This window comes from Myotis davidii, unplaced genomic scaffold (genome assembly GCF_000327345.1).
Source record: "Myotis davidii unplaced genomic scaffold, ASM32734v1 scaffold496, whole genome shotgun sequence".
Taxonomy (NCBI): domain Eukaryota; kingdom Metazoa; phylum Chordata; class Mammalia; order Chiroptera; family Vespertilionidae; genus Myotis; species Myotis davidii.
The window spans coordinates 1,725,310-1,738,416 of record NW_006289398.1 but is presented as its reverse complement, the minus strand read 5'-3'; the positions used below and the strand labels follow the sequence as shown (position 1 = coordinate 1,738,416).

General features: G+C 34.5%; 1 protein-coding gene across 4 annotated transcripts in view; it reads left to right on the top strand.

Annotated features, from left to right (window-relative positions):
• NIPBL (Nipped-B homolog (Drosophila)) overlaps nt 1-13,107 on the top strand; it is a 138,683-nt gene that overhangs the window by 41,160 nt on the left and 84,416 nt on the right. For 3 of the 4 annotated variants that reach the window (XM_006761751.2, XM_006761747.2, XM_015562639.1), the window contains 5 exons: nt 3,724-3,906; nt 8,622-8,819; nt 9,074-9,145; nt 9,244-9,333; nt 11,782-11,885. In XM_006761751.2, the coding sequence (XP_006761814.1) occupies nt 3,724-3,906; nt 8,622-8,819; nt 9,074-9,145; nt 9,244-9,333; nt 11,782-11,885 (647 nt within the window). The remainder of the gene's footprint in view (nt 1-3,723; nt 3,907-8,621; nt 8,820-9,073; nt 9,146-9,243; nt 9,334-11,781; nt 11,886-13,107) is intronic. The other variant, XM_015562638.1, reaches the window with a different exon arrangement.

The window sequence follows — 13,107 nt, the reverse complement described above, 5'->3', positions numbered from 1 at the left end:
GTTAGCCTTTGAGTTTGACATGCTTGGTCTACGCTATTAGCAAAGTCTGGGTGTATTCATTTCAGCAAATTAAAAGTAGAACTCAGAAGCAAAGCCTAAATCATTTCATATTGTCGCAATCAGTTTTATGCATAGCAGTTAACTCCTAAAGGTATTTTAGTATAAAGCATCATGGAAAACTTGAGCTTTTTAACGGTAATCATGAATCAAGAAGTTGTCTTGTTTAAAATAAAGGGGGGGGGGGGGTTTACAGGGCTTTTTAGAAAGATTTACATTAGAAATTAAAGAGTAATTTCTGAGTAATCCAAGGTTGTTCAGGGCTTCAGAGCTAACTTTGGCAGCTTTTATATCAGAATTATAGCCATTGATAATTAAGCTATCTTTTACAAAGTATTCTGTCAACGTAATAATGAGTAAAATCAATTTGGTTAATTTTGAGTATATTACTCAAATTATTATCTTTCATTGAATTTATAGCTTAAAAAACATTAGGCTTAGCCCACGCATTATTGGGTTAGATTAACCTAGATGAGCTTTTTCTATATGAATTGACTCTCCTACCTTGAGAGAGGTGGCAACCATAAAACTTAAAAAACTCCAAAATATTTTATTGTGACCTAAGATAAGAAATTAAATGCATGTCGTGATCTAATAACACACATACAAACATATTACCTACCCTTCAACTAAAGCACTGGCATTCTCACTTTCGTTGTAAACACAACTATTGGTCAAGACTCACAAAACTGATTTCACAAGTTACTAAGGGGTCAAAACCCACAACTTGAAAATTGCTGGCTAAAATTAAAAAGGAAACTTGTCAGTTCTTAGGTTATAACAGTATGTAGTGATTATAAAGTGATTCTTTGCATTTATTACAGGAGTATTTCTCAAAGTGCATCAAAAAGAGAATAACTAAAAACTTATTTGACCTTGATCACCCTTCCCTTGCCACAGATGAATAACTGCTACTCTTCCTTTTTTAAAAAAATTTTTATTTGGCTTCTAGCCAGTACCTGGGGTTTCTGCCTCTTTACCAAAAGTAAGGCAACTTTATATTAAATTATCTCAGTATTCATCACTTCCATTTATCCTAAACCGGAGATTCTCAACCTGTGGGTTGCGACCCCTTTGGGGGTCGAACAACCCTTTCACAGGGGTCGCCTAAGACCATCAGAAAACACATATATAATTACATATTGTTTTTGTGATTAATCACTATGCTTGAATTATTTTCAATTTGTAACAATGAAAATACATCCTGCATATCAGATATTTACATTACTATTCATAACAGTAGCAAAATTACAGTTATGAAGTAGCAACGAAAATAATTTTATGGTTGGGGGTCACCACAACATGAGGAACTGTATTAAAGGGTGGCAGCATTAGGAAGGTTGAGAACCATTGTCCTAAACCATCAAAATAAAGTAAATTATGTATTTGCTGATCCTTTTCCTCCAGAAGATGTTAATCTACCTGATCCTCTTTTTTTTTTAAATTTAGACCCCCATCTCCTCAATTATAAACATATCCCTTTTTTATCACCCTGTTAACATCTGTTGTAGAATATATGAATTTCGGCTCCATTTTTACTCCACCAAGAAGCCTTAGTACCAGAAAGTGATATCTCCTTTCTCCCAGTTTGCTATTGCTTTTTCCAAATAATTGTGAAAATATACATGTCACAGTTCCTCTGAGATCAGTGTTTTGTGACCTCAACACTCTTAGTACCAATCTTCCATGTTCCTACATTCAGTGTGGATTTTGATCTGCAGTGCACCGTGTTCCTCTGTACCCTGAGTTCTGCCATCAGGCTAGGTAACCTTCGATTCTCTGTGGAAGGAGCATTCACTGTCCTGCCATCGATGAATGTAGCCTCCTTTTGTTTCGGTCACATAAATGCTACCCCTTTTCAAGGCTATGTCATCAGCAGATTATACTCCTTGGATGCTCTTCCTATCAGTGGCTTCAAATAAGGAGGTTGGCTTGCATTTAGGGACCGTTAACACCATAAAATATGTGTCTTCAAACCATGTTAACTCACTTAGGGGTCACAAGAGCGTCAGATTGATAACCTGCACTGCTGAATATTTTTTTGGTCCTGAGTTAAAGATTTATTTGATGCTGCTCCTCTGTAATATGGGTAGGTTATTGAAAGAATTATGACTGAACTACAGTATGCCTGCCTAAGATGTTTATTATGGCTTATAAAATTGAGGTTTATGTGAGTTTTCTTGGTTTATTTCTGAACATGACTGGTTTCCATTATCTGAAGCTTTAGTTCCAAAGAGTTCATTAACTGAAGTGGTTTATTTTAATCTCAGGAGTGTTTTCCCATTTCAAAACAAAACAAAACTCTTTGTTATCAAATCAGTGACTTTGGGACTTCTTAACTCTTACGATGCCTTCTGATTTTAATAATCTTGTAGCCCTGGCTGGTTAGAACACCAGCTTGTAGACTGAAGGTTCTCAAGTTTGATTCCCAGTCAAGGGCATATCTTGGTTGCAGGTTCGATCCCTAGTCCCAGTTGGGATGGGTGCGGGAAGCAACCAGTCATTGTTTTACTCTCTCTTCCCCTCTCCCCATCTCTCCTCCCCTCTCATTCTCTCTACAAATTAATGGAAGAAATATCCTTGGGTGAGGATTTTTTAAAAAAATGATTCCATTTAAAATAATAATTTGTTTTATATTCTTAAATTATTAGTATTGTATATTCTTGAGGCTTTGAACTTATTTTAATCAATCCCATTTATTTTTGTCATGATTTGTTTTCATTCTTTACATAAGCACTATTGTCATTTGAATGTTACCATATTAATATTGATTATATGATTACTAATATTCCCCGCTATAAACCAATATGGTATTCTTTGCTCCCAATTACTAAAATTTAGCAGGCAAGACATCATTTTTATACTTGCATTTCAAGATTTACATGGGTAAGTGAAGTTAAAATTGTCATCTTTAATCATCATTAAGAACATGTCAAAAATAGATTTTGCTTTTACTTTTATTTTTTTAGCTTTCAACAGGATGATAATTAATTTCTTCCTAACAACTGTTTGTGTGTTTGTGTATGTATGTGTATGATTAGGTAGTATTATGTTAATAGCTTTTACTGGATTATATTGATATTTATCCTGCCTTTATTCTTTCATGGGAAAATATGAACTTATTTCATAATAGACTTGAATTATTTTCAGTTCTAGACGTTTATATTTTAAAATATTTTTGTTCTATTTAACCTATCTTTCATGTTTCTATTATTTTCAATTAAATGCATATGTTGTATTTTCTGTTTGAGGAAATTCTGCATAATACTAAAGGTATTATCATGCCTCTCAAATAGACATTGATAGATAAAAGCATATAAAACTCTTGTCCTAGCCACCATATATAGCCACCAAATATACTTGATAATGCCACTGGATCTCTAGTTTCAGAAAGCTTTTTCAGAGGGCATTATATCAAAAATTAATGATGTAGCTATCTATTATTATCATGTTTTTAAAGTTGTTATATAATGAAATAATGTATAAACACTGCATTTTCAGTTTAGGATTAAGATTAGTTTTAAATATAAATGGGTTTTATTAAGGTACAAAAGTGACTTAGAAAACTTTTGTAAATGCTTATATTTTATTTTCATTGTGGTAATTTAGTTAAAATTTCTCTTTTATCTTCAGATTGACCTCTTTTTCTTAACTTTCATTTAATAGGTAGTATAGATCAATCAGTGTTAAAAGAATTACCCCCTGAACTCCTGGCAGAAATTGAATCCACCATGCCACTTTGTGAACGTGTGAAAATGAATAAACGCAAGCGTAGCACAGTTAATGAAAAACCAAAATATGCTGAAATCAGTTCAGATGAAGATAACGATAGTGATGGAACTTTTGAATGTAAGTATCACATAACTATTATTACTTTAGAATTAAAAAGCAGATTGATGTGTTTGTCTCATTTATAATTTTTTGGGTTAGCAAGAGCATAATGATTGTAATTCTTAATATAGCAGGATTTTTTCTTTTTACTTAAAATATATGTGAAAGATGAGATCAGTTGGCACCAAGAAAAAAAATTTTAGTGGTCTATAATTAGTGATCAGATAACACGTATGTGTCTATGTGCACTTAAACATTTATTGAGCTCCTACTATGGTATATGCTAAGCACTAAGAATAAAAAAATACAGATAAGATGTAGCCCGTCTTTGAAGAGCTTTCATTCGAATGGGGAGGGGGGAGGTGTAAACAGTTGTAGTACAGTGATAATAGTAAATCCAGGGTGCTGTGGGAACACATTGGATTGGCATCAGAAATCATACTGGGGGTTCAGGATACACTTCCTGGAAGAGGTGACACTTGAGTTGAGTCTTAAAGGACACGTAGGAGATAGCCTGGTGAAAAAATATTTAAAACCATACTATCACTAAATTATGAATGGATTAGCCACATTACCGATTATCTATGTGGTTTGGACCTGGCTTCTCCTTTTGCCCAGCTGTGTCCTGGAATTCCTCCCTTGTTTCACTGTTTTCCAGAGCTGGCTTCTTCACTACACAGCTACCTCTCTACAACACTGTGATCACCTGTCTTTGCACTAGACTTGCTATACCTCGCCTGTCTTCCTACTGGTCCACTGAAAAAGTTCTTCTCTTTTATCCCTATCTTCCTTCTTCTGGAGCAAGAGAATTGAGCCTAGCCAAGAGGGGTCAGCAACCTTGTTTGACTTAAACGGCATTCAGTGGAAAGAGACTGTGGGAGATCTTCACTTGTGTGCCAACTGACTTAGTCATTATGACCAAAAGAAGTGGGAAGACCACCAGTGTGTTCTGCCTTTTTCACCTAGTGTCCATAGATTGAGGTGTGACAAGCAAGGGCAGGAAGGACAGATGCGTGCTGCTATTTTTAAATGTGTATTGCTGATGGAAGTCCTTCACCTCCTCCAAAGTTTTTAATCAATGTTCATTTACTCTGATCGTCTTAAAATTGTGAGCTCTTGAGCTATGAGCAGTAGATTATGAATACTGAACAAATCTGAACAAAGTTTTAAAATTGAAATAAAATATATAGCAAAGTTAATCTGACATATTTAATTATATGTATAATTGTTATCATTTGTATTATCATGAGATGTATTTACATGCCTTATATTTCAGTGGCTAAAGTTAATATTTTTTATTATAATCACACATTTTGATCATTTGGGAACATATGCTCTGGGAAGAGAGAAGAGAAAGGAGACCTAGTGACTCAGAAACTCGCTCCCCTTTATATACATGCCTCTCCTCATTCTTCCTCTCTCCCCCTAATACATCAGTCATTCCTAAAGAGAATAGCTAAAAAAAAAAGTTCCTTAATTGCAGATTGATTTCAAATAGCACGTCAACTCCCATTAATTGAGAGTGGCTTCCTGTATTATTAAGCTGATGAGAATTCTAAAGCTACCTCACAGTTAAGTAGAAAGGACAGCATAATCAGAAGTGCCCACAAAGTGTAAAATAGGGGAGTGAGCCACACATGCCTCATGTTTGTTATCAATGTATCCATTATTCTTTTACTTGTTTCTATTATGAGAGCTATTGTCTCATCTTTGGGGAGCACATAGTTTCATCTTAAAGCCCTGGATCCCATTATATTTATGCCCAAGTATATTGAAAACTAATATTAGTTAGAGAAACTGATCTTTAATTTCTCTGGGATTTTCAAGAGATCTTAGAGCAGATGCCTGTTTTTCTTTGTTTATTTCTGTACAACTAATATATAAAAGTCAACTCTGGGGCCACTGATGTGAGTGATAAAAGGAATTTATCTTATTTTACTTTTTGATAAAAGGATTTTAATTGATAGTTGACAAACAACCAAATTGTCATTATACCACAAGAAAAACATTATAATGAAAATATAGTGCAATACAAAATACAGATGTAGTATGAACATAAGTAGCAAATTTATGTTACTTAGAGAATTTTAGAAACAAAGTTTTATTGCAATTCAATCAAATTGGTTTCCCCAAAATCTAAAACTAAGGAAATAGTTTATTTAAAGCAGAGGGGGAAGAATTTTAAAAGTTAGGTCACACAGATTTGGAAGTCACAGCACAAATATAAAGTCTGGAGTAGGAGGAGGGGAAATATAAGAAGCTAAAGAGAGAAAAGATGAAATGTAAAAGGGAGGGTAGAAAACTCCCTAGTCATATTTTATGTACCTCACCAGGGTGGGGCAAAAGTAGGTTTGCAGTTGTTTACATAGAAAATAATATAGTTACTAACAAATAATACAAGAATACACTCTTGTTTTGCATACTCATAATTATAGATCTACTTTTGCCCCACCCTCTATTAAGCACCTCCCCTGTTTCCAGAGTAATGAGAGAAACAGAGAAAGAACAGGCTAGTCATAATGAATTGGGATCCTGATCGCCTATTGCAACACATATTATATCATAGAAGTTTTTTTTTTCTAATTTCCATTCCGTTTTCATCCAAACGGCCTAAAGTTTAGTGAATTTTAACAAAAGTTTTCCAGTGCCTGAAAATTACTACCAATACAGTATAGTGTGTGTATTTGCTAACGACTATAAGATTTTTCAAGCATTTTCTTAATAGAATTGAGCTTGAAATAGATTTGTCATGAAATTAAAATTTAAAAAGGCTGAGTAGGTCATATTTGAGGTCATATATAAATATATTACTAGTTAGTTGTCATTCCTTAGATTTGGTAGATATTTCAAGAACTTGTTGAAAAAACATTTAGTGAACGGTATCCATAAAAGACCTGTTCTCTGACCCGCACACACACCTAACTATATTGATATATAAAGCATCCCCTCACTAAAAGAATGTACTGGAATGTACCTTAGTCATAAAAGAGGAGGAAATCCTGCCTCTTTTTTACATAATTTATAGTCAAATTTATGCCTAATCATGAAGAAAATCATTGAAGGCTTAAGTATATCCACTTACATTTGTCCTTTTTATGAACCGTCTTGCTCTGTCAAGCTTATGACCACAAAGAAGAGGAAACAAAATTATCTTTTTCTGTCATACTATCAGCAGATTGGACAGAATGGTCCAGAACCAAAAGCAAAATTAGATTCTTGATTAGAAATAGCTGGGGTGGCATGTAATAGTACAATTAGCCAGGATATAGACATTGATTATTCACACAAGGACACGGGTACAGGTAGAGAACTCAAGCAAGAGTTTTGTCTTAAGTACTATTTGATATTGATCGTAGATAGGGAGCCAGCATAGAAGCCAGTTACAAGAAAGCAGGGGTGTCAAATTTAGATCAAAAGACTAGAAGATTCATACTTACCTAGCAGGGGAGATACCATGATCACAAAAGACTAGAAGACTCTGTCAACAGATGTTTACTACAATAGCCAGTGTATGATCCCAAGTAGAACACATTAGTTCTATATCTTGGTTTTAACTTGGTGGTGCTATACCCTAGAGCAGGTATGATAAATATTTGCCACTTACACTGCCCTTCAGCAGTCAGTGAACAGATACTTCTAATCAGGTTTTTTTTTTTCTATCTTTTTAAAATTTATCTTTATTATTAAAAATAGTACAGATGTACCCTGTTTTCCTCCATTGACCCCTTCCATTCCACTCCACCCCCTGCTCTAGGCCTTCACCACACTATTATCTGTGTCCATGGGTTATGCATATATGCATGTAAGTTCTTTGGTCAATCTCTTCCCACCCCACCTTGCCTCTGAATCAGTCTTTCTTACTGAAATATGATGCTGTCTCAGAGCTCAGAATTATTCTCAACGTAATGCTCTAGCCAGCTATTCCCAGTTGGTCAGAGATGAAATGTCTGATAAAATCCGCTTGCCAGTTCTGCCTAACAGCTTCTCTCAGTACTGGTGATTTTAGCAGAATGTCAAACTTCTGGAAGGGTGGGAAAAGGATTCAAACTAGCATACATAAATATGCTTAGGTAGTGTGCATAAGCTTAAAAGCTTTCTTCTTGGGCTTAAGCAAGTGTACTGCTGGAGAACTGAATTCATTGTATATGAGTATGTACAACTATACACGTTTATTCTATCTCTATAGGCTTGTGATGTTAGGTTACCAAAGTCTATTGAATTTTTATAGCTAAGTTGTGGGCCTAACTTGGCTGTTAACTGATTGTATACACAGTTACCCATATTCTGTAACACTTTCTCAAAAGTTTGCTTTTCCTCCAAACCATGCTCCCCATTAAAAATTTAAATGCTTTAAGGTGTTTCTGTGTTTCATCCAAATCCTAGATAAAGATTGTTTTACACGCTGTAATTAATCCTAAATTTTAGATACTGTCTTTACTGACACTGAATACTTCTTTGAAATGAGCAGTGTGGTTTCTCACAACGTTCATATCTATATTTATTAGCAAACTGAGTTAATGTAAAAATCTTTCTCTAAATTGGTAATGCTAAAATAAGTGTTAATCATTTCTATACCCTAATTTATATTTCTAGTTAAACAGAATGACTCAGAATTTCATAGTCCCATACAATGTAGATTCCCCCCTACCCCCAATGTGGTTCATTTGTAAAATACATATTTAAATAGTCTTTTTAAATGAGGTAAATTATTTGTCATGGGGATTTGCTTCTAGCCTCTAGGAAACGACATAAAAAAGATGATGATAAAGCTTGGGAATATGAAGAGCGTGACAGAAGAAGCTCTGGGGATCATAGGAGAAGTGGCCACTCTCATGAAGGAAGAAGGAGTTCAGGTGGTGGTCGTTATCGAAACCGAAGTCCATCTGATACTGACATGGAAGATTATTCTCCTCCTCCCAGCCTTAGTGAGGGTAATTCATCAGTGTCAACAGATTTCTTACATAAGCCAATTTAAATTTAGGGCTTTATCTTTGAAGAATATTTGATATTTCTATGACTTAATTAACAACTCCTAATTTTTAATCAAGACAAAAGTATATAATTTAGTTTGGATTGACAGTGATTATTGTTTAGATATTTGATTAATGGAAGAAAATAGAAACACAAATAGAAATATTTTAAGTTGTCATTCCTGCATTTCAGTATTTCTTTTTGTTCATTTTAGTTGCTAGAAAAATGAAGAAAAAAGAAAAACAGAAGAAGAGGAAAGCTTATGAACCAAAACTAACACCTGAAGGTAACATTTTAGTTCATTTGTTTTCATTCATATTCTTCAACTTCCATTTTCTAATTGGAATGTGAACATAATAAGCTTTTTCTATTCCTGTGTTACAGAAATGATGGATTCTTCAACTTTTAAGAGATTCACAGCCTCAATAGAAAATATTTTGGATAATTTAGAAGATATGGATTTTACTGCATTTGGTAAAATAATTTTAAAGTATATTTTTTTATCTCTAAATATAAAATCAAATTGAAATATATTTATTTACCTATGTGTCTAGTTTTCTGCCAGTTACATTAATGGATATAAACGCATGATCTGTGCTTTCAAGAAACTTAAAATCTAGTTGTCAACTCTAGTCTGTTATATCAAGAAACTGAAAACTTTAGTATAAAAATCAAGTATTAAATTAATTATTAATATGTTTTAAGTATCCTGAGAGTGCAGCTACCACAAGTTAGAGTAATTAAGGAAGTCTATGCATATGAGACTTGAATAGGCCCTACAGAAGGAGGAAAGCTAATATGAGCAAAGATGCAAAAAAGGGAACCAATCCCTCTAATCATTTATCCTAAAAGCTAATATTTATTGAATACTTACTGTTTGTCAATAGTATGTTTAGTTTTAGAGAAGTAAAGATAAATGTCCCAGCCCTTGGCTTTATCTACCGTAACTCCTCACTTAATGTCCTCAGTAGGTTCTTGGAAACTGTGACTTCAAGTAAAACAGTGTATAATGAAGCCAATTTTATCATAGGCTAATTGATAGAAAAAGAGTTAAAATCCTGTGGCAGAATTCTAGTCACAAAACATCACCAAATTTCTAACTAAAGACCCAAAACACTTTTATTTTGAACGTTGAAATAAATGTGAGCTATACATATATTTAAGAAAGATTAATAAAAAGCAAGATGATTGTTTTCTAACTCATTTATTCCAGTTTGGGGTTGTGGGTGGCTAGAGCCTATCCCAACAGCTCAGGGCACAAGGCGGGACCACCCCTGAACAGGATGCTATTCCTGGTGCTCTCATCCCTTCCTCAGCACTCAGACCAGGACAATTTAGGCATGCCAGTTACCTACCATGCACATCCCTGGGAGGGAGGAAACGGTTGTACCCAGAGAAAACCCATGTAGATATGGCAAGACCATGCAAACTCCACACAGACAGTGGACACAGCCGGCAATCAATTGTTTTTTCTTATTAATGTTATTAAAAAATGTTAAAATGATGTTATTCAATGACCTGATGTAATACATAGTCTAATATAGAAAAATAGAATAGTAAACCAGTTAGAATACAATAGAATAATGTAATCATCCTATATAGCCTATATAATAAAAGGGTAAGATGCAAATTGACCAAACAGTGGAACAACTGGAACACCTGCGACCCCGCCCCCAAGCAGAGCAATCCACCCATGGCCCCTCGCCCCAGCCAGCCCGCCCTCAATGGCCCCCATTGGGGCAGGCCAGCTGGATCCCATCAGTGCACAAATTCGTTCACTGGGCCTCTAGTTTTATAATAATATGTAAAGATCATAACTATATAAAACTTTTAAATTTCTATAAAATACTGCTTACAGTGTTTATCTATTTGAAAATGCCATGAAAGGTATATTACCCTCTACTTCGAAAGTATTTGTTTTGTAAGAGTTACTTGCCTGAATTTTATTAATATGTCTCCCTGTTGTTGAGAGTATCAGTTCTTCATTTTTAAAACTTTCCAATTCTGTGTTGAGAAACCTTTGTCTTCCATATCATTTAAGTTCCCAACAGATAGGGCACTCTCAAATGAGGATAAATTTGAGAAGGAATTATTTACAAAGAGACTAATTACAAAAGTGGAGGCAGAATATTTCCAGAATCCAGGGTTTACAGTCATGGAAGTGTTACTGTCTACACCTAGAGAAATATGGGTAAAGAGAATTAACCAAAGCTTACTCAGTAGGGGAAAACAAGTTGTACAGTGAGCTGCCTTCAAAAAATGGTAACCTTTTGGTCAGAGTACATGGGCAGCTTGAGACCTTGCAAGGAAGGAGTCGTGGATACAAATACCCTGACCTCACTCACTCTCCTTCTCTTTGATCTTTTGACTGGGCACTCCACTGGCTGAACCTAAACAGAAGCCAGAGGGCATGGGAGACTGTTGATGTAGTCTGTGCAGGTTAACCTATTAGGGCAGAAAGCTTGGTTGAGGGTATATCCAAAGTAGTAAAGATAACTTATCTCCTCTTCCCATCTTATAACTCTAATTTTAATCACTGTCCTCTTTCATTCAGGGTTTGCTTGAGGTTTACAGAGATCTTTTAGGTCAGCCATGGGCAAACTACGGCCCGCAGGCCGGATCCAGCCCGTTTGAAATGAATAAAACTAAAAAAAAAAAAAAAAAGACCGTACCCTTTTATGTAATGATGTTTACTTTGAATTTATATTAGTTCACACAAACACTCCATCCATGCTTTTGTTCCGGCCCTCCGGACCAGTTTAAGAACCCATTGTGGCCCTTGAGTCAAAAAGTTTGCCCACCCCTGTCTTAGGTTGTTGTTTTAGAAGTGTTTGGTGTTCAGAAATTTTATTTAAAAGTTAGGCTTACTATTTTGAGCTATTTCTGTTACCTAAGCTGTATTTGTTCGGTTTGGTTTTTCAGGTGATGATGATGAAATTCCTCAGGAACTACTCTTAGGAAAACATCAGCTTAATGAACTCGGCAGTGAATCTGCTAAAATTAAAGCAATGGGTATAATGGATAAGGTATCTCATTAAAGCAAAATTTATGAATTTAGTTAATATCTGATGTTTGAAATTAAAGTGTTTAATGTAAATTGCATTGTTTACATTAAGTAAATAATAATGCAAAGAAAATTCATGGTTGCTTTTCTGAGAGTCTAACTGAAATTTTTCTTTAAAAAACAACTTGAATCCAAGAACTGTTCTACAGATATTCTAAAGGAAATCATTGCAGTGAAAGAGGCATTGGCCTGGACTTCTTCACTTTTTAATTTTTTCATTGTCTCAAAAATTTGGATTATTTAAATGAAGAAATACACTAAATTTTCCTTTGATATTTGCTTTAATCATATACAGTGGTGAAAGAGTAAAGCTATGTTCCATAGGGTCATTGCTTTAGGCCTTAAAATAATTTCTGTGATTGGTCTTTCCTAGGAGCTCTTTGTTGCTCAGTAGTCTCATGGAATAGCAGGATATTTTTTTCAATGATAATAACTTAAACAACAATGACAGCATCCATGAATTGCTTCCTGTAATCTTTACGAGCCACCATTTACCCCCTAAACTACTGCGTGATTGCTATGCAAACATAAATTCTAAGTAAATCCTCTCTCCTAATCAGGCTCTCCATTTTTTATGGAATAAAAAAATACCATTTTTTATTCATTTGTTGCCTATATTCCAAAAAATAAATACCATACATTTGATGTTTTTATTGAGTTATAATTGATATTTAACATTCTGTTAGTTTCAGATATGCATGATTTTTGTATATATTGCAAAATGATCACAACATAAATCCAGTTAACATCCATCATCATACATAGATACAGTTGTTTTTTCCTTGTGATGAGAACTTTAAATTCTCCTTTGCAACTTTCATATATGCAGTTGATACTGAACAACACTAGTTTGAACTGCACAGGTGCACTTTTAAACAGATTTTTTTCAGTAAATACAGTCAGCTCTTGGTATCTTCAGGTTTCATATCCTTGGATCAAAAATACTGTTTTCAACCAGTTTGTTAAATTTACAGATGTGAAGGCCTGACTGTAGTTAAGTTTTAAGGTAGTCAAAAGTTATACGCATATTTGGACTGCTGCGGATAGGTGCCCCTAATACTTATGATATTCAGGGGTCAGCTGTACAGTACAGTGTTATTAACTAGAGTCACCATACTATACGTTACATTCCCAGAACTTATTTTTTATCTTGCAACTGAAAATTAGTACCTCTTGACCACCTT